Here is a 23060-nt window from a genome sequence, read left to right on the forward strand (position 1 = left end):
TCAAGTGTTATAACCCCATTCCCACGCCCCAACTCAAGTACCCTCACCTTCTAAAACAATAATTGATGACAAGTGTTTATTGGTTGTAATACAGCACTTATACATTTTAAAACACCTTGAAACACACAAAACCTTCCATAAAAGACAAGGTTAAACAGTTTTCATGTGTGACATGCCAATACACAAATGCAAACTATCCTAAATAAGATAAGATGTTTTGTAACTTTAATTGTATGGAGATGACATGTAGTTCAATGTTATAGCACAAGGTTTATTGCCTTTAAAAGGTGTTATATTATGTGTAATATTTGTGAGCATGAGCTCATTTTCTCTCTGCTTCTGTCCACACTTTCTTAATGATATATAAAAAAAATAATTTAGGCACTGCCCAAAGAATGTTTTAGTAAAGTGGCAATTACAATGAAAAAACTAATAAAGTTGCGGATTCTAGCACTCCATCCTCAAATATGAACTAGTATGCAGATATGACATATAATGTTAAATTATACTATGTAGGGTGTGATTTAGAGGCAATGTAATTGTTTCTTACATATAATTGAGTGCGTCTCTTCCACCAAAGAGTCTGTGTTGCAATATTAAAACCGTTATGGCGTGGATATGGTTAACAGCATGGCAGATTTAATACGGAAAATGGCTAGTCAAGGTGTGCCTTACAGTAAAAATCTGACGCATTAAAGAAGATGAACAAATTGGCTCTAGCAAAAAAAAATACTAAACCACCAATTTATCCTAAGATTCCAAATCAATAAAAAATATTTTTGAAGACACAATGCACTTATCGGTGCAAACTTTTTTTGCCCTTGAGACAGACACCATTCCATTGCAGCTGAGGTGTAAAGCCTTAACAGTGAGTACAAAAAAACGCCATTCACATACATTATTTTTGCTGTAATTTACCTTTAAATCAAAGAGTGAACTGTCTGCATAAATTGTATGAATTACATCTGTGTACCGCAAGTGCCTTCAGTTCATTGCTGCATAAATAGTCCTAGCTATCAAAATAGATGCGCCACTTGTGCACACTACAAAATCAGCACCCAAAAATATATATTTTGAGAAATGACTTTTAACCAAGCATAATTGACTAATAAATCACAAATCATGCTGATGCTGCCTAAAGTTTCATAAATAGATTGTAAATGATAAACTAGGACAGCTATAAATAGCAAACAGGTTTTTAAATTGCAAAGAAAACCTATAATATATGATATAATAGTCAAATGCTAGCTAGGATTTCTCATGGATGGGAGTTTGCAGTCCTATTTTATACACTAAGGGTTATTCCATATTATTCTATAATGGAAAAGGGGTTGGAATCCTGGGTCCGTGTTCACTTAATTTCAAAGGATTATTAAATAATTTGTAATCTAACAATCAAGGAAACCGCAATTTGCAAACTTTTATATTTAATGAAACAAATGAATTCCAATTGAAACAACTTGAGTGGTCCCTGTATGTGGGTTACATTTTGTATTTGAAAGTGATCCTATATGGCTAAGAAATCATTTCTGATTCAGTGTTAGACCTTGGTAAGGCTACACCAGCAAAACCGTAATTGTTGATCAACTTCCAATGATCGACAGCAAATTAATTACTCACATGTTGAACTAGCACTGCCAAATTAACTATCCACTTCACTAAAAATGGATGTAACTGCATACTATTAAAATATTATGCTGGAAGTTTAGTGAAGGTGTTGCACTGCCTACACCTTAATTTCTAAATGCATCACTAAAATGCCCCAACACTTTTGCCCCACTGATACTTTTGTCAGGAACCCTTAATTGTCATTTGATACAAATGCAGATGTGGATAGCTTGTGTCCATACAAATGGAAAACAAGCTTCTAAAAATGCAATAAAAAATTCAGACTAATTGCAGATTAGGTCAGGTTTATTTGCTTAACGAGCCAGTGAAAACAACTTTGTCTATATAGAACATCACAAATATGTGACAGTCTTAATATAGCAGAGCATTTTGCTCTTTTGCACACATGCATACCGTGTTCACTGAAAAACCTAACAATTAAGAAATCCCCAAGCCCTACCCTGCCAACCACAAGAATTGGTTGTCCCCAGCTACGTAACCTGGAAAGCAATAACAGAGATATATGATATAATACTAAATATTTTAAAAGATATAAAAAAATACTGACTTTGAAAAACATTGAGGGGAAATCACTATATTCACACTAAAATGTGATAAAGAAAAATATGTACCCCCAAAATAAATAAATATATATATATATATATATATATATATATATATATATATATATATATATATATATACACACACACACATATATATATATATATATATATACACACACACATATATATACACTAAAAAAAATGTGCTGGTACTTTATCAATAAAATGTAATATTTAATGTATATGTCTGAAAATATATATAAATATGTATATATTGCCTTACAAAACTACTCATACCTCTTACTAATTCTCTCATATTATGAATGGCACATTTAAATATCATTCTCTACAATATTTTACTTTAAAAGAAACTCAAACTCAGTCACTGTTTTATTATGGTAAAATACTGAATAAAACGAAATTTTGCTTGCATAGGTTACTTGGAACAAGCTAATGTTTGAATAATATGTATAGAATTGTGCAGAGATTTATATATACAGATACATTTCATTAATTAGCTAAAATTTGTATGTGATCAGCTATGCAGTGCCTAAAGCTTGTGTTTAGAAACAATAAAAACAAACAAACAAAAAAAGAAAACACTATGGAAACATTAACTATCATGTAGTCGGTTTGAAATCGTGAACTTTGGAACTGTTTTTTTTTTCCTTTCCAAGCAGTGATCTCAACTGCACCAACGGTTAGTATTTTAATGACTTGTCATTTCCTGCTCTGATAAAGATTCTCATGTTATTTCACCAGCCGTTTCCTTTAGGTGCACCAATGGCAGGATGCCACTGGGGATGAGTCAGAAGGGACCTTAGAAATCAATAATCCGACTCACCCACCCACCCAGGGTTGAAAAGCCCTGGAGAGAAAAAAAAAACAGTGTCCCAGGTGTGACTGGTTACACTAAACAAAAGACAGAAAGAAACCTTTTATGTATATGTGCAGAAGATTGCCCTCATGATTCTACTGCAGTCAGAAGCACTTTTTATTTTTTTTTTTTTTTTAACTATTACTAGATTTGGAAGTGTTTGGCAAACCTGCTGTATGTAGGAGAGTTGAACAATTCAACTAATTTGAGTCGCAATGCATTATAAAAGGACCAACCACTGTGAGCGCCTCTGCAAAAATGGAATAGTTGCATTCATTGTATATAATAAAATTCTTGAGGCCACACACTCAACTCTTTTATTCTCAACATTGTTTATGATTCATTTTTCCCAAATTGGTGTTTTCCTTATCACTAAGTCATAGTTTAAATTCCTGCTTCAATATAAATGACTCAATTCAGGATGTTTTTAAGAACTGCAGGTTTGGGTTTCCATTACAGCCATCATTGGAACCAAGCGAGTGCATACAGATTCAGCACAAAAGGCAACACGGACTCCTGCCTAGGGCACCATGCCAGGGACACAGCAAACATTGGTGGCACTTTAGCTCTTAAATTTTGTGACGAGATACTGGAAGGGAAAATATTTCAATATATTATTATGCAAGGTACAGTTCCATACTTGGCATCTCTCCTGATATATGCTCTGAGAAATCTGAATATACTGTATCAGGTAATTTATGTCTCACTAGGATGGTCTTTTGATACCTGGGCAGGTAATAAAAAGGAATATTAAAAATAACCAGCGATCTATGTTTCATTCATACTATAATGTGCAAATTGGGTATCTAGCTACATAACTATAATAATAAAAACTATGTTATCTGGTGGTTTGTTTTGCTGATGATGCTTTCGAACAAAACAGTGAGAACAAACTATATGGACAAAAGTATTGGGACACACCTCTTACTGATTGAATTCAGGCGTTTCCATCAGACCACATGTGTATAAAATCAAGCACCTACACCCATGCAGTCTGCACCTGCAAACATTTCTGAAAGGAATGAGTCTTTCTGAAGAGCTTAGTGAATTCAAGCATGGCACTGTGATAGGATGCCTCCTTTGCAATAAGTCAGTTTGTGGAATTTCATCCCTGCCAGATATTCCATGGTCAACTGTAAGTGGTCTTATTGGAAAGTAGAAGCATTTAGGAACAGCAGCATCTCAGTCACAAAGCAAAAGACCAGCACCCTGCTGTATTCCAGGATGATTGTACTCCAGTGTACAAACTAAGGTCCATAAAGACATAGCTGGATGAGTTTGGCAAGGAAGAACTTGACTGACCTCAGTCACATTGAACACCCTTGGTACAAACTGGAACATAGATTGGAAGCCAGGCCCTGTCATCCAACATAAGTGCCTGGCCTCACAAATGCTCTACTGAATGAATGGGCAAGAAAAATCCCTCAGAAACACTCCAAAATAGTGTAAGCTGTTTTAGCTGCAAAGGGGGACCAACTACTAATTTATACCTATTAAGAATTTTTTGCATAAAATTCCCTGTTTGTGTAATGGTCAGATGTCCCAATACTCTTGTCCATATAGTGTAAGTACAGACTGCAAAAAGTTACTCAATACAACTGTTTACTGAAACCAAAAAAAGTTTGCAATACGAAAAAGCTGGGAAAAGACAAGGAAATGGGCTATACATGGTTTTCTACACTATTAAGTGTCATTTTTTAACCTTTTATACTAATTACATTTTAATTGCATGATACAACTCATTCTATTTACCAACATTAATAATGAAATATTTTCATTGATTAATGTGACTGAATTTGTATGAATCATCGAAAGATTTACATGAAATATATATATGTGTGTGTGTGTGGAAATCTGAGTACTGAGTAATTTTTTTGTTGGACTAACATTCCATTTTAAGGATGAGTTTTGAGTCAAAAACAGTACTTTTGTGATGTGAGTGGTAGAGGAATCACAAAGGACAAACACTGGCAATCAGTTAACAATTCACTTAATGAAAGTTTTACTGTTTGCTACTTTTCTGTCATGTCTTCTTTTTCTTTAGTGTGCTCCTTAGTCATAACTGTACTTGCCCATAGACAGCTTTCTCAGTTTGTAATCTTTGAAGGGAATTAGTCAAATTGTTTACACGTTCGTTTTGAACCACATAATAAGGACAAGTGTAATATTATATCAATAATAAATGCAGACAGTTTTTCTGCATACGATTGCCCTTACGGTATCCATGAAGATGCTCTTGCATGAGTAAATGAAGTAACATGTTTGAAAAATGCAAGTAAGCGGGGACTGCAAAAACCATGTTAAAAACATATGATAACCTAGGGGTTTAGAGAATAAACCCATATAAAAATAAGATCTAAAAGCTTTTGAAGGGAAAATAGCAATAGCAGGGTTATAAGATTCTGTGTAATTAACAACTCAACTAACCAAATTCCTGTTCTCTCGCAAATTCCTGTTCTCTTCCTTAAACTAAGTCTTACTTACGGAGGCATGAGTTTTAGTTCTTGAGTTCACAAGTGTCAAACTCCAGGCCTTTGACTCTTTATTGGATATCGTCAAATCGGATATAGGATATACAGAAAAGTTTGATGCATATACTTCTACATGAAAGAAAAACAGAATTTGGGCATGTGCTAGTTTTTAAGAATCATAGTGTGCATTCTGGAGTAAAAAAAAAAAGTCTGTCTCTACTGAAAGTAGGATGTATACTTAAATATGCTTCGTTCACATGCCCCCCAGCACATCCACAGAAATAAATATCAGTAGATGCAGCCATTGTGCATTTTTCAACAAGAGCACAAGACAACAAATGCATAGGCAGCCAGGGAATGTGGGAAAATGAGGCAAAATAAAGAAAATAATATGTTTTTCTATTTATACCAGCATGTCTTTAAAGCAATCTCTGATACTTCATCTGGGAACACCAAGGATTTGGGATTTCTTCTTAATCAATAAAAATCTATATTATATTATATTATATATATATATATATATTTATATATTATATATATTGCCATATTATTACTAAACACATTATAGATTGCCAGCAGGTTACTTAGCTATTACCGTGTGTGAATATATAACATAAAACAAATTAGAGTCATTTAAAATATATATCCATTGACCAATGACGCAACACAAAATATAAAGAGACAACTCCCTTGAATGTTCCTCATATTTGTTGTAGGAGGGGAATGCTTTACATTGCTTTGAAGCAAAACCCTTGAACCTGCCACTGCATAGAATAGAACACGGTCAGAGGATACGCACATCACAGGGAGAGCAAAGATTAGCTTTGTGTGGGCGGAAAGCTATCTCATTCATGCAATTGTGAAACACAGTGACTGTGCGTGTCACTCGGTTCAGCAATGTGATAGAGGGAGTGGCCCGGAAATGAACAGGGATAGAAATACATGCGAAAGGTTGTGATCGTTGAGATTTTTGTATAACTGAAGCTGAAAAGCGAATGCATTAAACGATAGCCAACAATACAGAACGTTTTCTCAATGTGTGCCACTGATATAAAGGCTAAAGATATTCAAACTGTTAAACTGATCCGATTTTCAGTTTTAGCCCCAATATGGCATTTGGCCACTTAATGTGGACATTTATAACTGAATAAGAGTGACCCTTTACCAACAGAATACGCTGCATATTTATTTCTTAATAAACTAGCGCAAAAAAATACTTATACATACAGCTTAGAAACACTTGTGTATACGAAGATGATGTATTTAGCAATGAACTGCCCAACATAGCAATGTTCTATAGAACGCCTGATGGTTACTATCTGTATATATGTCACACCGGCATAAGAAAACGTCGCTAATGCCCTTTAAAACACATTGTAACGAAAATAGTCACTGGCACTCGGGGAGTTAAATGAATAAATAGATTAAACATTTACCCTGACAGCATAGACATTTATGGTTATCAGTGCGCACTCATGCAACAAACATCTCCAAAACATATATACTTTATATATTAAAGCTTTCTTTATCCCAATGCCATACGTGTTTTACAATGTTTACAAGAGCAACTATTTTGAGGTTAAAGACTTGCGAAGGCGGTCGCATGGACATAGGTGAGAAAACAAAACTATTATCTCCTTGCTGCTAAAACAAATCATCTCCTACAATGGAATGTAAGGCTTAGCTTTTATATACAATAAATGTTTGCAGTATAAAGATAAGGTAACATTTTCTCTTTAAAGCGGATATAAGACAACTACAGCTCTCTAGCGGTTGTTGGACTATACTATTCAATTACTACTAAAACATTTAGGGCCACATATAAAGACAAAGCCACTGAAGACTTCTTTTATTGTATGCAAATGCTTTTAAAAAATATAAACTCCATAAGCATATATTACACATCCAAAATGTTTGCTTTCTCCATATTTGCATCTCTGAAAGGCAAGTGCTTGCAAAATATACACTTACTAAAACGATTCTAGCCAATGCTTGGGTGCTAATGTATAAATCAGCTTTGTAGATAATCAGAGCCCCCCATGATGTCACTGACCTTCCGAAAACAAGATAATGTCTTCAACAGAATGGATGAACAGCACTGCTCATAGCACAAGATAAGTGTATGAGTCAGTTTTACAATTACTCACCCGATTAGGGACACCATCTGCTCTACAATGTGCTTGCTGAAAGTTATGATAACAAAGAGTTTCTGCAGAGATCAGAAAAAAAAAACAAGAATGATAATCACTTACGGAAGATCAATTCACACAGGATGAACCTAGCAGCAGGTGCAGAAATTACACGATCATCAGTTTATATCATTTATAATTAATCAGAAACGGTACTTACTGTCAGTTACGGTTACAATGCACATGAAACACATACACACAAAGCATTAGTGTAATTAGTAAAAAAAAAAAAAACTACGCAAGACTATCTATAATAAAAGACACAGCAAGAGAAATGTCTGTGTGGTTTACACAAGGTGCATCTTTCTGCGGTCACCAGTGGCTACAGACTCTGTTCAGCTCCCATTTAGGCTGTGACCCATCACGATATTTTTTTTTTTTTAATTTTTTTAGAGGGGGGCACTATCTCCTTCAACATCGCTACTGCTAAGATACAGCAAATTTAGGCAAAGCAAAATTACATTTTTATTGGAACAATATCCATTCTTCTTAAGGCTCTTGCACTGCCATTTATGTAACAATATTCACTTGAACTATTAAGCCTAACATGTTGTGTGTCATTCCCTTACTAGGAGATTAGGGTAAATGAAATAACAGCTCAGCTCATCAAATTAATCTGCTTGCCATGCCATATTTGCAGGTCCCTTTTCAAACAAGCGATCTCATGTTATGCGTTACTGAATTGCAAAAAGTATAAATAATGTGTGTGTATAATTATATATATATATATATATATGTATATATAAACACACCTATAATATAATTCGGCATGGGGCTTTTCCCACAATGCTTAAGGAACTTATTGAGAGATGTCATAAGAGGAGAACTCTGAACTTAAAGTAGAACCCAACAGAGATGTCACTGGTCAACTCCCATCTGTGTAGACTAGGTTTGCTTGTGAGGCTTTGGATTGCTCAGTAAAGTCAATGAAGAGTACCTTACTTACGTATTACATACGTAAATAAATATCACCTGTTACCTGTAGTATCTTGCAAAGAAGAATCATAATCAAGAAGCAGAGACATGAATAAAATGAAGGCCAATACTCTTGTGTTGTATAAAGCAAATAATTGCTTCAGATTGTTTTTGTTGCTGCTTAAAATACATGTTTTAACTGCACTATTTGTTTGTGTCTTTATGTTACTATTATAAATGCAACATATACATTTCGAAATATGGCCCAAGGGGGTGTGTTTAAAAAAAGATTTTACAAAGTACAAACAAAGGTCTTGATATTTTATATACAAATGGCTATAACAAATAGCCATGCGCTCCTACCAAAACATAAATATGGTGACAAATACTAGTTTCCCTAGTTTAAAAATGGTGCCTGTGCTTGGCTGTTAGCAAAATAACAATACTCAAATGGTAATAAAGCCAACACTCACAGCCTTCAATAGTAGCTTTTATTGCAAGACGCTAAAATATAGACGTTTCAGTCCAACTTGTGGACTTTCATCAGTTTATGTATATATATATGTATATGTATATGTGTATGTGTATATATATATATATATATATATATATATATATACTCCCTATTGTTTCAGAGATAGCATACACTACACATAGTATCATAAGCAGAGCAATTTTTTTTTGTATAAAGACAATCAAATCTTTATAATTCTGCTGGTCTCTTTATTTATGAAGGAAGACAGAAAAATGGAAAAACACAGATTTTTTGTAATTCCACATCGTCTTTTTAAAAATAAAACCTAGCGTAAAAGAAAAGATGTTATTCTGTAAAAGAAGGGAATCCCAGGATTGCTGGCAGGACTAGAAATGAATACAGCCAGAACATTTAAGACTACGTAACAGACCAATCTCTACTTCCATTCACTGTATTTTACAAGAAAGACAGCTGGAAGGGGAATAAATGAGGAACAATCCAACGATGCTGTGCTTGGAGAGGAGAAGAATAGATGAACGCTGTTAACACGTTCATTAGGGACGGGAAGAAACATATTAGTAATTTCCTGCAGATAACTATAACCCCCTCGAGTTCTAAAGGGTTTATAATAAGCTGAGAGGGGTCATGTCTTCGTGGCTTTTCCATTTTCTGGCTGCACGAAAAGCAATTGATGTTTATGGACATTTTGTGCATTGAGCATACAGTGGAACGGCCACAAAGTTCAATACGACTAACCTCTTAGTAGAACATTTTTATAAAGGGCACACTGTTTAATGTAATTTGTAAAGCTTACAAAAAAAAGGTAAAACACATACATAAAACACTGTCAGCTGGATATATTTCATGTTGAACATCCTTTAATCCAGCACTAAATAACTATCAGTTGTATTATTTATATCTAAATATCATTTTCGTCAGATTTTCTAGATCCGACTTGACATTTGCTATCACCATAGCAAAGTGCATTTTAGAGAATTGTCCCATGATCCCACAGTAAATATGGCATAGGAATCCTATTTTCAGTGATGTACAGGAGGGCGAGTTCAGATGTCACAGATTAAATATCCAGAATGCACTATGCACCTATCATAACTCACCCTTGAACATGTAGGTATTTAGGAAGCGGTAGTAAGCATTTGTGGTTGGAACAGACAGGTTTTACAAAGCAAAGTCCTGCAGTATTTTTACAATAGAATCACCTTAAAAGAATGTTCCCGACACCATTTCCCCACTGTTGATTTAAACGATAGACTAAATGGTTATTTGCCGTCAAATTCTTTGCTTTTATGTATAATCTTTTACAACTAAACAGACCTTTGCTAGAGGAGTTGAGAGGATGAGGACAGACGCTGCATCAAGATGAAAATGTTCAATGTGAGCAGCACATGGAGGGATGAATAAAATAGATCTAAATTATTGCTGACCCACCAAGAGTTTCTAGCTTCCTAGTCAAACTATATATCTGGTGTCCATCTAATGCACTTCTTTTTTTTTTTTTATACCAACTTCGGAACAGTAACTGACAGGAGTACCCCCTACAATCCGGGATCTATCTATGTAACCTCTATGGAGGCGCTGGACCTTGGGTTTAGGTCTGCATACTCTGCAAGTAACAAATTGCTGTCGTGCTACACATAAAATCAGTCACTGATAGAGAAGAACAATATAATAATCCATCTGTTAGTGAAAACTGCTTCACCAAACTACACCAGGAAAAAAAAAAAAAAAAGGAATCAGAGCTTTGAAAGAGAGGTGAACACACAAATGAGCAAATACGTGTGAAGGGACAGATGATATGCAGGGAAAAAGCTCTATAAGATGAAAAACTGAGTGTTTCGCGCAAAAGCAAACAGGTGAATGAAAGGCTATATACAGAGAAAAAAAAAAAGAGAGAAAATGGAGCTTCTCTTCATTAGAAGACTATAATACATAACCTCTACATTCAAACATCAAATATAACGGTGTCAGGATATCTGATGTCAGGGATTGTTTTTTTTGTTTTGTTTATTTAATTTGAATATCTCCAATCATCGCGCACATCCTCAAAAAATCTCTGCCAGGAAAAAGTAGCACTTTTGAGATAATAAAAAAAAAATAAAAAAAAAAATAAACTAGTTCTAGATAAGTTCAAGTTCCCCTCCCAAACCTAATTCACTTCATGAGAAGCTGTATAATTAGCTACAACCACCAAACAAAAAAAAACCCCGATATAACTTTTTTACTTTCATTTGCCTTTGGTGAGAATCATAGGTAAATCTCATGGCTAACCACTAACTTCCTGAGTGGGGTAAGCGGTAACGCTATATTAAAAGTCACGGCTCATAGCGTTTCTCACCTATAACCTAGGAAGTACTTATATGGCCATATACTTTTACTCTTTTATATATCTTTTTATGGGTTTGCACTTTACAAATTTACATGCCTAGATCTTATAAAAATCCAATCACAATTTCCAAAATAATTTACTTGCCTGAATATGCATTTTTATAATAGCTTTCCCAATCAGAGTGGCTCCGAAGAAAGTCCAGAATGGTACAAGGAAGTGTCCACATGTTATCCCTGCCAGGTCGAACAAGGGGTTAGGAATCTAAGAATAAAGCAACACAAAGTTATATATACACAATTTCTTAAAGACTTTTTTTGAGCACATAAAGAAAAACAAATTTACTGCAACTAATACATCAATTCAAATTAGCATATTAAATCCCAGGGAATTGATTATATACTACGGAACGGTAAATCCAGATTTCTTCATGTATAACAGTTCAGTGCTTGTTAACGTAGATTAAAACTCAATTTATTTAAAGTGGTAAGGAGACCACAACGTTTAAACTAAACAATATGTTAACATACGCATTTAAAAATCAGATATATTTTTCTCAGGAACCCCTTGAAAAATATCTGGGATAAAAGTCATTAAACGCTCATAAAGGAAATTAGGGGGTTAAGTAATTACTGTGCAGACAGTACACAATCTTGCCTAATACTTCTATAATTTACAGAGTTTAACCAAAACAATGTTTTTTTTAATTTTTTTAAGCATATTGAATAATAAAGGACATAAATGTATTTTAACAGACTGAATAATAATTCAATTATACAAACAAAATGGTGTCCACAAAGGAGGGCTTCACTTTACGTTTAGATTATCACAGAGGTATTCAAAATCAGCAGCATAAAAATAGAAGTTGTATTTGTAGAACACACAGAAAAAAAATAAATGAAAACTTACTGAAGCGCAGGCCAGAATGCCTAGGAACCCAACTTTTTGAACCAAGTTCTGGACAGCCAGTTTAGCTCGAGATGCGAAGTCCTAGAAGTAATTGTGAAACAAGTTAAGCATTTTGTGCTGAGCTTAGATATTTTAAAATATAAATCTTACCATTACTTTTAAAAGAAAACATTGTTTTCCCATCCCTGAATATTAGATGTTTGTCACCTAACAGAAAGGCAACACATGGGATAGAAACCTAATGTACTTTTGGTCTGAAGTCCTACCTGATGCCACGTAGGCTACCACCTAGATAAAACAATATACAGTCCGACGCATCAGTGTTACATTTCTACAATACAGGGTATAACATTGGGAATTTCTTACTTCAGTCCTTAAAATAAAAATAAAAAAACTCTAAAAGCCTGGAAATGTACTATTAATAGAAATCAGGTTTATTATTATAGAGACAATTTGAATGCAAGGCTGTATGTTTCCAAGACTCTGTTTAAGGAGATATTGGGGGCATTAAAACTGATTTAGCAGAAAGATTTTAAGTAATCTTTTTACTACTTTAACTACCAAATACACAAAAACTGTATTTATTTGCAAGATACCGCATATTACTCTGTTATATTCTGGGTTACATTCTAACATTGATGGTCATATTAATCGAAAGAAACATAAATGGTATAGATTAGATTGCTATTTTTTTTTTCTTGGTTACAATCCTGGTTTAAAACTGTATTATATCATGGTCTGGAACAGGTCATACCTATAATACAGACATCAATTCAATTTGTTACTAAAAATAAACCCACTAGAATAGAACAGCCTCTTTTTTGTTACTAATGCAAAAGTATAATTGCTTTTCTAGCATAAATAATGGTGATGAACTCTAAACGATGTTTTTATGTATTTCCCTAAAAAGGAGGATTATTATTTTACTCAACATAGATATTTGCGAGATATTATTGGAGAATATTGAAAATCAACACATAAAAGTAACAAAACCGTAAAATACATTTAACAGACGTGATTTTTAGAAAATCGCTAGATGCATCTTGCATCTGAGCAATTGCATTTCACACTGTACAATGATTTTAAGCTTTTAAAATTGATTTTGGGCTCTGATTTGCATTTCCTTATCCAACTAATACTAAATTATAAAATTTACTGAAACCTTATTTTACTTATTTTTAAAGACATAAGCCAGGTGTCTCTAACCAACAGCAAATAAACTATGGTTTCAGTTCCCATTTAGATTTCATTAACTGCAAAAGTCTATCATATCTAGAAGGGTCTCCTGCTTACAAAAAAAAGCTATACACAAAAACCACTTCACACTCACAGAAACCTTTATATAGATAAAATAAACTATTTGTTAATTTATTCAATGAATGTAACATCTTAATCTTTAAATAAAAACAACTTATTTTTAATAAATCTAGGAGATGCAGACTAATTATTACATACTTATAGCGGCTATATAAGATATTTATTACATGTGAGATGTTAAAACCATTATGCTTTTAGTTCCTAAGAGACCTTTTCAGGAGAAAATGTATATATAATCCAATTCATGATGATTAACAAAATACTGAATAATCTCATGATTAAGTTTTTTTCTGTACCTTATGCACATACACACACATTATATATATATATATATATATATATATATATATATATATATATATATATATATATATATATATATCACTATAAAAATAAATTACACAGAGCACACAGACAAAACATTTCCATTCATGTTGATTTATAAAAATCATATACTTTAATCACGTCTAGAGATCTTCTTTATTTAGGTAAAATATGTTAATATAACACTAGAATTATATGTCCCTTTGGTCTATGGAGTAAATTTAAGATAAAAATTACAGTTATTGCTTGGTAATCTGAAGTCTTAAAATAGAAATACAATCAATTTAACAATTTTAGCAGCTACTTACATTGGAAAACCAGCCTACAACTTGAAAGATTTCAAGTTACCATCCTTTCTATGTACTCCCTGACTCATATCATGAATCATTTCGTTTAAACATGACCTATTCCAATCTATTAACAGTATTCTAAAGGCATTTTCTTTCCCCTTTACTGGTAACTGCTTTTTTTTTTTTTTTTTTTTTACAAAAAAACCCAAAAAAGATTACTGTCACAGTTGCCATGTAGATGTAAAACCACGATTACTTTTCTTTTTTCTACAAAACCCAAATCTCCCCATTTCCACATGTGTGCCAGCTGAGTTTAAAGGTTTAACTTGTAAGGTGTGTTCTTTTATATGTTCCTGAAGTTATAACGTGCATTCAGCTTTTAAGTCATACATTTTATTTCCCCGCAAACGTATATTTTGTGTAGCGTGTTTTCTGGTTGCACATGGCATATAGTACAAAGGCTACATCGGTAACTGCTTCCGAACCAAACTAAAAAAATATATATACAGAGAAAAAAACAAGGGATCTTGGTGTATACATATTTTGTGAATATATGTACCAGCTTACTATGCAACAACAACTTTTTTTAAATAAAATTCATAACAAATACTAATGCTAAGAGCCTTGAAAAACCCATGAGAATTTCAGTGCAAGGTGGTAGGTTTTCAGAGATTTTAGAGATTAAACTATTTTTTTTTTTAAGCTATATGTTAATCTCCTGTCAGACATTCAAGCACCAAACTTTTTCTAATGGTGCAGAATTTAATTGCTCCGCAAACCGTAATTTTAGTTAAACAAAACAAATAAAAAACAGTAGGGGTTATAAGAAAGGAGGAATGTACAGATCCAAAGCAGGGTTAATGAGCCATTTCAGGAGTTTTTAGGCAACATAGGCCAACATATAAATGGAGGTAGATTAAAACAAAGGAGAGAGACATCTTCTCAACTTTACATATTAAATATTCAATCTCATCCAAACGGTTTACAGTGTTCATATAATTTCAAATCAGTTTCTGTAGTATGACCAAGGGGTGTTGGTTTTCAACAAACAAGAATATTATATAGATTATTGATTTGCCTACATAATTAATAAAAGGGTTTACACGTTAACTGAACCTGGTGAGTTTTACTTTTGATTTTTATATAGCCTATTTATTCATCCCAAAGGTGTAACAAACCTTTAGTTATTCTGTGTTCTAATTACTTTAAATCAAATTGTTTTATCATAAAGGTAAAGTGACTTCGGGATTCAAATAAAAGATTGTATTCCTTTTGGGGGAATTTCACAGGTATATTTGTGCTCAGAGTCAGTGGAAGAGCAACCAAGCAAAGATTATTTGACAATGTCTTAGATGGACAGATGTGGGTGGAAAATGTCAAAGGGCTTCAATATGAAATTAGTCATGCTTGAGTTAGATTCCAAACCTACACAACTGGCTCAACTTTTCCCAACTCTTGGTAAAAATATTATGCCAATTTCTATTATGGTTTAAAGTGCAACCACCTTTGTTCCCTAATGGACAGTGCCCCCCCCCACCATCCTGAGAAATCCACCTTATCAAGCCCCACTACTTCCACAGACAAACTACCTGTAAACTCACAAGCAGCGTATTTGCAATCCCCTCAATCTTGTTAAGGACTTTGTTTCAAAACAGTCCGTTGCTAGATTATATATTCACTTCCAGGGTTCTAACACACTAGCGTATTCATATATGTTACATTACATTTATATAGACCAGCAGATTCCATAGCACTCTTCTAATAAGAGATTGTCAAATATTTGACAATGTAAAGTTGATAAGAACATTAACACATTACGAGATATTGGTACAGAGGGCCCTCATCTTGAAAGTGTAAAATCTATTTCGTAGACTGTATATCCTCAAGGTTGTACAGCTTTACAGGATTTGTTGTAGTCACATTAACTATATTCACTTCTCCTACAATAAGATTTCCATTGAAAGCCTTCCAAATATTTGTAAAAACTGAATTGTATCCCAGCTGCAGCGGGGCCGTCAGTCTGATGAAACCTTTAAAACCAGGGGTCCAACAAATATGGTTTGGATTTAGGAGCCAGCCAAAAAAGTTAGGAGCCAGATTTTTTTGTTCTTCCTCAATCATGTTTTTATTTTCATATACTACCCAACCTGGCTCCCAGGGTTTGTCGAGCCTTGCTGTACATTAACGTACATTTACATACATGCTAACACGATACATCAATACACACACTGTCAGGATATAGTGACAGACGCTCATGCCAATGCCATGCTGTAATAAACACCACCATACCCGCTAGCACCACACTAATATACACATGTACACACTAACACTATAGACACATACATGCTGAATCTGGCATTCACAATAGAGTAGACATCCTGACTGTCATACATATAGCACACATATATACTGATACTACACTATACACACACTCACAGACTGACTTTAGCACTATACATATACACACTGATTCTGACACAAACAAATGGCAGCCCTGCAAAACCCTGGGTATGAGGAAGTGGTTCTAGTTGCCATCTGTTTGTCGAGCCCTGTTTAAAAGTAGCATTCAAACCTAACACTCTAATATACTGCAGAATATTCTAATAATTGTTGGAACCCCAGACATGCCGTTCCAAAATGGGCAACTTCAGTTTCTTCTACTGGAAATGCAAAAAATCTCAACTGTCCTGGAAATTAACAACATGAAGAAAAGGGAGCTTTTGATTATGTTGATTCAAGGTCCACGTTACTTTTTTTCAGGGCTAGGTTCCTTCAAAGTTACTGATACATTTTAAGAGTTTCGGTCAGTAGATCTGGCTAGTGGTTTAATATAAAAGGTTGGTTCAATTTTTTTATGCCCATTTCCAGTAAATCATAAGGATTACATTTCAAAACCTGTAGTTATTGAGGCAAAAGAAAACAATTGCAATGATCAGAAACCATATTAAAGAACATACGATTCCTACTTCTTCCCAACATAAGAACTCTTCTGAGAAATGACAGTAGTGAATGAAGCACCCCTGTGTAGCATTTACATAGGGCTCCCTTGTGATATGTTTTGGTTTAAACCACAAACCATTGCTCACAAACTTTGGCTAAAGCCTTAATATTTGTCAAATGGATCAGTGTTTTTGTTAAACCATTATTCCTGTAATAAACGAGCAGTGTTGTAGGTGTGGTTAGCAATGCTTAAAATGGTTATTTTATCTGGGTTTAAGAAGAAAACCTTCTTTAATGCATTTACATAAAGTATTTAAAATATGAAATTGACATCATTTCTACAGCCTTTACCAAGACAGTACAATGGAATCAAACACACTTCTTGGATAAAGACAGTCTGTGGTCAGGCAGTAAAATCTCGACTCATGCCTCTTAAGGCAGAAAGAATGATTAGCTCAGTGGAATAAAATGTTCCTGATTGTAGGATACACATTTGCAAAGGACATACATTATAAAAGATCTCTTCAGACTTCAGTCACCCTTTCAGCTACATTTACAGAGTCTCTGGTCAATGATAGACAAGATGTGTTGCAAAAAGGAGAAGTCAAAGCCGTCAGTTTAATGGAAATCTAGCAACGCATTACTATACTATCTACATCTACTAGGTTAGATATTTCAGTTAAAAAATGCATTAGCATAATCACGGGAGGCATCCTATTAATTAGATGTAGCCAACCATATCACTGGAAATACAAAAAAACATCTTCCTAATGAAGTACAGTCAAGTAAGGATGCTTGCGACAAGCAGGCTGAAACCGATTTACTGTATCGGCCCGCATATAGGCCGCACTTTATCCCTCCCACTTGATGGAAATTGATTTGACTCACCATTTTACTTATTTTATAGAATATTTACATGCATATTTCAGCATTGCCATAAATCTCCATTAAACACATGATGAAAAACTGCTATTTTAGGTCAAATAATACTGTACATTGTGAATACGTAAAAAGAAAAGAATCCTTAAATAATTTTGTTTCAGGTTTTAACCCATCTTCTATGTTCAAACATATCATCATCACTAAAAACTCTTTGTAAGACAGCACATGCTTATGCGCCACTTTCTTAGGTTTTTTATGTTTTAAGAGAAATTATATATACATGAGCAACAGTAAAACACACGCTACTATATTGACTGTATATGGCATTACTGCACATCTGCTCTTCACCAAATGACCAGCTACCCAGACACAATAAAATATCCAGGATAAAGGAAGAACAGGGCAACAAAACAGGAAAGAAAGTTGTACTTCAGCCAAGTTCTGATACTTCCTTGTGCAGTAATGATAAGCGAGTGAGGTCCCAGAAGAGGATGTACAATTCTATTCAGTCGTGATGCATATGTACACAATGGTGGGGTCTGTAGAATTCCTGGCTACTTTTCATCCAAGCAGCACTTGAGACACAGGTGTTCACGGGTCCCATAATTTCAGAAACAATGTATTACGAAACACAGAAATCTCATGTTTGCCATTTCATATTAAAAGCAACTTTAATGTCCCTCGGACCTCTTAATGACATGGGGTTGTATAGAAACACCCAGTAACCACTATTTGACTTGAAAAGATATGTTCTTGCTTGTATAATTATGAGACTCTTGCACATGTGAAAAACAATTGTAATAAAATACTATTCATGAAAATCATAAACGTGTTTAACGTAGATGAAACAATTCAAGGCCATTGCCTCTTCCCCATACCCATTTCACTGCTTCATGCCAAAACCACCTGATGGCACTTTGTCCTGCAAAAGTTGTTAATACATAAAGTATCGTTTCAATCAGCAGGGTGATTTTAAATAACTCACCAATTGAACTATAGCCTTATGAACGACAAACCCCAGTTTCAGTGTATAAGGCAGACATTCTGAAACATGGGGAACAATCCGAAAATAAAGCAATTAGGCAGCGTTTAATTAAGGGGAAATGCACTGAAATGAATCTGGTCAAGTAAGAGGAATAGTGTTACACTGCATTTGAAACTTGTGTATAAACTAGCATCCGAGCTGATACATTAACTCTAGTGCAGGAAGACCACCTATTGTTACCATTTATCAATTTACCATCAATATACATATTTTCCAGATCTGACAATACACCAACGTCAAAGAAAGGCAAACCCATGGCACTTTTTCCTTGATTTTCCAAGATTCCCAAGTAGACATTCCGTGGAAACCATACTATCCATGCACAGCATATTCCAGTTACCTTTTATATTAATAGTTAAAACTTGAAGGTGGGGAAATATGCTTTGTGTTTGATGTAGAGATTGCATTTGTGCACCCATGTATAGGAAGAGAAATAAAGCTATATTTTATATAAAGTACTTTTGTATAAAAGGAGATATACTCAAGGTGCATGGGGTAAAAAGGTGGTGGTAGGCAAAATTGAGCGTTACCTTAATCATTAAATGTTATACTCCTTTAAAAGATAGATTTCTCTTTCAAACTGACCTGACATAACACCCAGAAGAGCCTGACTAAAATACCTCACTCATTCATTTTATAAATTCATCTGAATCATAATATACATTTAAACTTTAAACCACAAATCCTACCAAATATATTTTCTTAAGGATGTCAATATGCTGTATAAGGTAAAAAAAACAAACTACCATAATTACTCTAAGAATCATTATTGAGCAAGTGTCCAAAAATATATATTTCAGAGCAAAAAAAAAAACCAAGGAAAAAAAAACAAACAACATCTCTCTCAATACTTTTCTGAAGTAAAATCTTTTTGTCCACTGCAATAAAGGTATTAGCTTTTCTGACACTAAATTAGTTCCTGTTCATCTCAACATCTCAAACACTGTGTGCCACATTAACAAACCCTTGTAATCTATATTGGGTACACTTAAAGGGAAACTCATCTTAGCGTCTCTAAAACCGTATGCAGCAATAGAAAAAGCACTATATAAACGGTAGCATACATCATAGTAAGCTGCTTCAGGAAAGACGGGTAAGACATGACATGGCTAGGATGCTATTTCTAGGGGGAATCAATCAAGATACAGTATTAACTTATAATGAAATTCATATAATAGAATTATATATGCATACACATGTACATGAACACATGTTGTGTTTCCATCACTTATACCTAGTACACGGAATATAACTTTGTTCCATGACATTTTAAAGACATGATAAGCGTGTATGGCGCAATCACTCTGTCGCACAATTAAATCTAGATCTTTGATCGGTCAATGATGCAGACAAAAGGCATATATGGTGCCTGAGAAAACTAAATGTCTGCATTTTCATTACAGCTGCTTAGGAAATCTCTACACAAGAACAGAATTTGCACTGGGTATTTAAATCACATCATCCAAGTTTTCACGTTATTTTATCAGTTTGATAAAACAGGATTTGCAAATTCAAAAAAAAAAAAAAAAAAAAAAATACAATTTAGCCAGCAAAGGATAGTAGATAAAAAAATCCCCAAAATTATGAATAACATAACATACAGTCACATATATTATATAGATATTCTGAACTGAACTTTACACACATACACTAATATAATTTATTAGACCAGGTTGTCAATCTAAAGTCCAGATAAACAAGTAAATACAAGTGTTTAAAAGTAATAGCGAGTATGCTGCAGAGTAATGAACAAAGGTAATTGGAAACTTAATCGTTTAGACTTGACTGCCTCGTGGACAGTTGTTTCCCTACAGGGCTCGGACCTACATATCATGCCAGGCAATACTATATTATATTATATTATATATATATATATATATATATATATATATATATATATATATATCACAAGCGGGCCCCAAGAACATTACAGGAATTACATATGTATATATATATATATATATAAAAACTTATATTATATATGCGTTTGTATACAATATACATTTTACATTTTTTTCTAACAGGCACATTTGTCAGGTTATTCCATGGCAGAATACATTGATCTTATTAAGTTAACAGCAGGGGCTTTTAGGCTTGTTACTACACTTGTATTAAATACTTTTTAAGACAACATGTTGTGAAAAGATTGCACACATTGAACTTAGCACCTATTTGTCACGTATCAGGATTGTTGACTACAAGGTGCACCCATACGTTCCAAGTTCTGATACAGATCAATAACTCAAGTCCAAAGTCAAACACTATTTCTCCAAAGTGTCCAAGAAAGACACCAAGCGTCCTATTTACCAACACATTTATTTAGAAATAATCTAGAAAAGTAATTCCTAGCACCAGTTCCCATAAAAAGACAACAAAGGGGAAAAAGTACACATAGAAATTCTATGGCGAGTAGACTTTAGTGTGAACCTAACCCATTTCAAAGTGAACTTTACCAACACCATGTTTATCCAGAGCATGCCAACTATAGACTACATTTTAATAATCAAGCAAAAAAGAAGGGAAAATCTACAATCGGAAGGCTGTTACAGTTAGTATGCGGTGTTTAACTCACTATAATTAGATTAAACGGATTGTGCAATTGTTGGTAATCGTAAAACAAGTTATGTGATGGGTCTTGGAACAGAGAGATTCAAATGTATGTCTTAATAGGCATGTTGGACAAAGTTTTTGCAATACAGCGATGAGGAATACGATGGCGCTATGTAAAATATTAATAACAATTTTGATTGACAGTGTCCCATCTCTACAACCAGAGGCGGGGAATATGACTTTAGTACAACCTTTAAGAAATACTAGGATTATAATGTGTACCAAGCCAGACTGTTGGCCTTCGGGGAGGTCAACAGTTTAACTATTTGCAGACATGTATTCTCATATAGATTACAAGAAGATGTTTTATGTGGAACGTCTGACACTGATTTTCAGTCACAGCAATTGCACCTCACTTAAACATAAGCCCTCTAGAGTCCACGTTGACAAATTCTTTAACAAGCCCTGTGGTTACAAGGAAAGATGGTTTCACTATGAGTCACTTTTGTTCAAACAGTTTACTGGAAGCGGAGAGGAGGGGGAATTTTCAGAGAAATCATGTGATCGGCCAGACAAACCATAACTAGAATAGGTTCAGCAGAGTCAAAAACAGGTCCTGACAGCATTTGACACCCAGAGAGTACATGCTCCCTTAGTCATTAGGATAAGTACAGTTTAATTAAAGTAAAGAAGGATGTGACAAAGAACACTAGCAAACAGTTGGATTAACTACTGGAGGATCTCCTGCAGATCTGGGTCCCAAAACCCCACACGATAAAAAATACATCTTACTTATAGAAAGAAATCCAATACATTGGTATATACCACGAAGAGATCATATCTACACAGACATGCTTTGTAAAATGTAAATTACTCATCAACCTGTACAACACGTCTTGCACAGAGTTTTTCAAAATGTGAATAAAATGTTACCGGTTACATTTTATTCACTTGAGTATCGAGGAAGGCTTTGTTCTATAACTGAACAAAGTTACACGTCAACATTTACCAGGAAATGCTAACTAGCCTTAATGAAAATTCATTAAATGTGTGAAGGACAGGGTCTGCTTTATGTAAAGCATAAAACTTTACCCCTTCAATATGCTGACCGCAGAAGTATTGATAAAACATAAATAACAGCCTGTACGTTCATTCTGTTACTGGAGTATGGACTGTGTACCCACAATGCACTTTACTTTACACTGCAATTGTTTGTGTGGTTCAACAAGCAGTCATACTTTTTGGTTTAGTTCTGCTAGTGAATGGTATATAGATACATATATATCTATATATATATATATATATATCTATATATATCTATATATAGATCTATATATCTATATATAGATATATATATA

At 34.0% G+C, this 23060-nt stretch overlaps 1 protein-coding gene across 1 annotated transcript in view; it reads right to left on the minus strand.

Annotated features, from left to right (window-relative positions):
• VMP1 (vacuole membrane protein 1) overlaps positions 1 to 23060 on the minus strand; it is a 75092-nt gene that overhangs the window by 6279 nt on the left and 45753 nt on the right. The window contains exons 8-10 of the mRNA XM_053454595.1: positions 12355 to 12435; positions 11593 to 11709; positions 7670 to 7731 (exon numbers count right to left, since the gene is read on the minus strand). Coding sequence (XP_053310570.1) covers positions 7670 to 7731; positions 11593 to 11709; positions 12355 to 12435 — 260 coding nt within the window. The remainder of the gene's footprint in view (positions 1 to 7669; positions 7732 to 11592; positions 11710 to 12354; positions 12436 to 23060) is intronic.

Source organism: Spea bombifrons, chromosome 2, assembly GCF_027358695.1.
Source record: "Spea bombifrons isolate aSpeBom1 chromosome 2, aSpeBom1.2.pri, whole genome shotgun sequence".
In the NCBI taxonomy this organism is placed as follows: Eukaryota; Metazoa; Chordata; class Amphibia; order Anura; family Pelobatidae; genus Spea; species Spea bombifrons.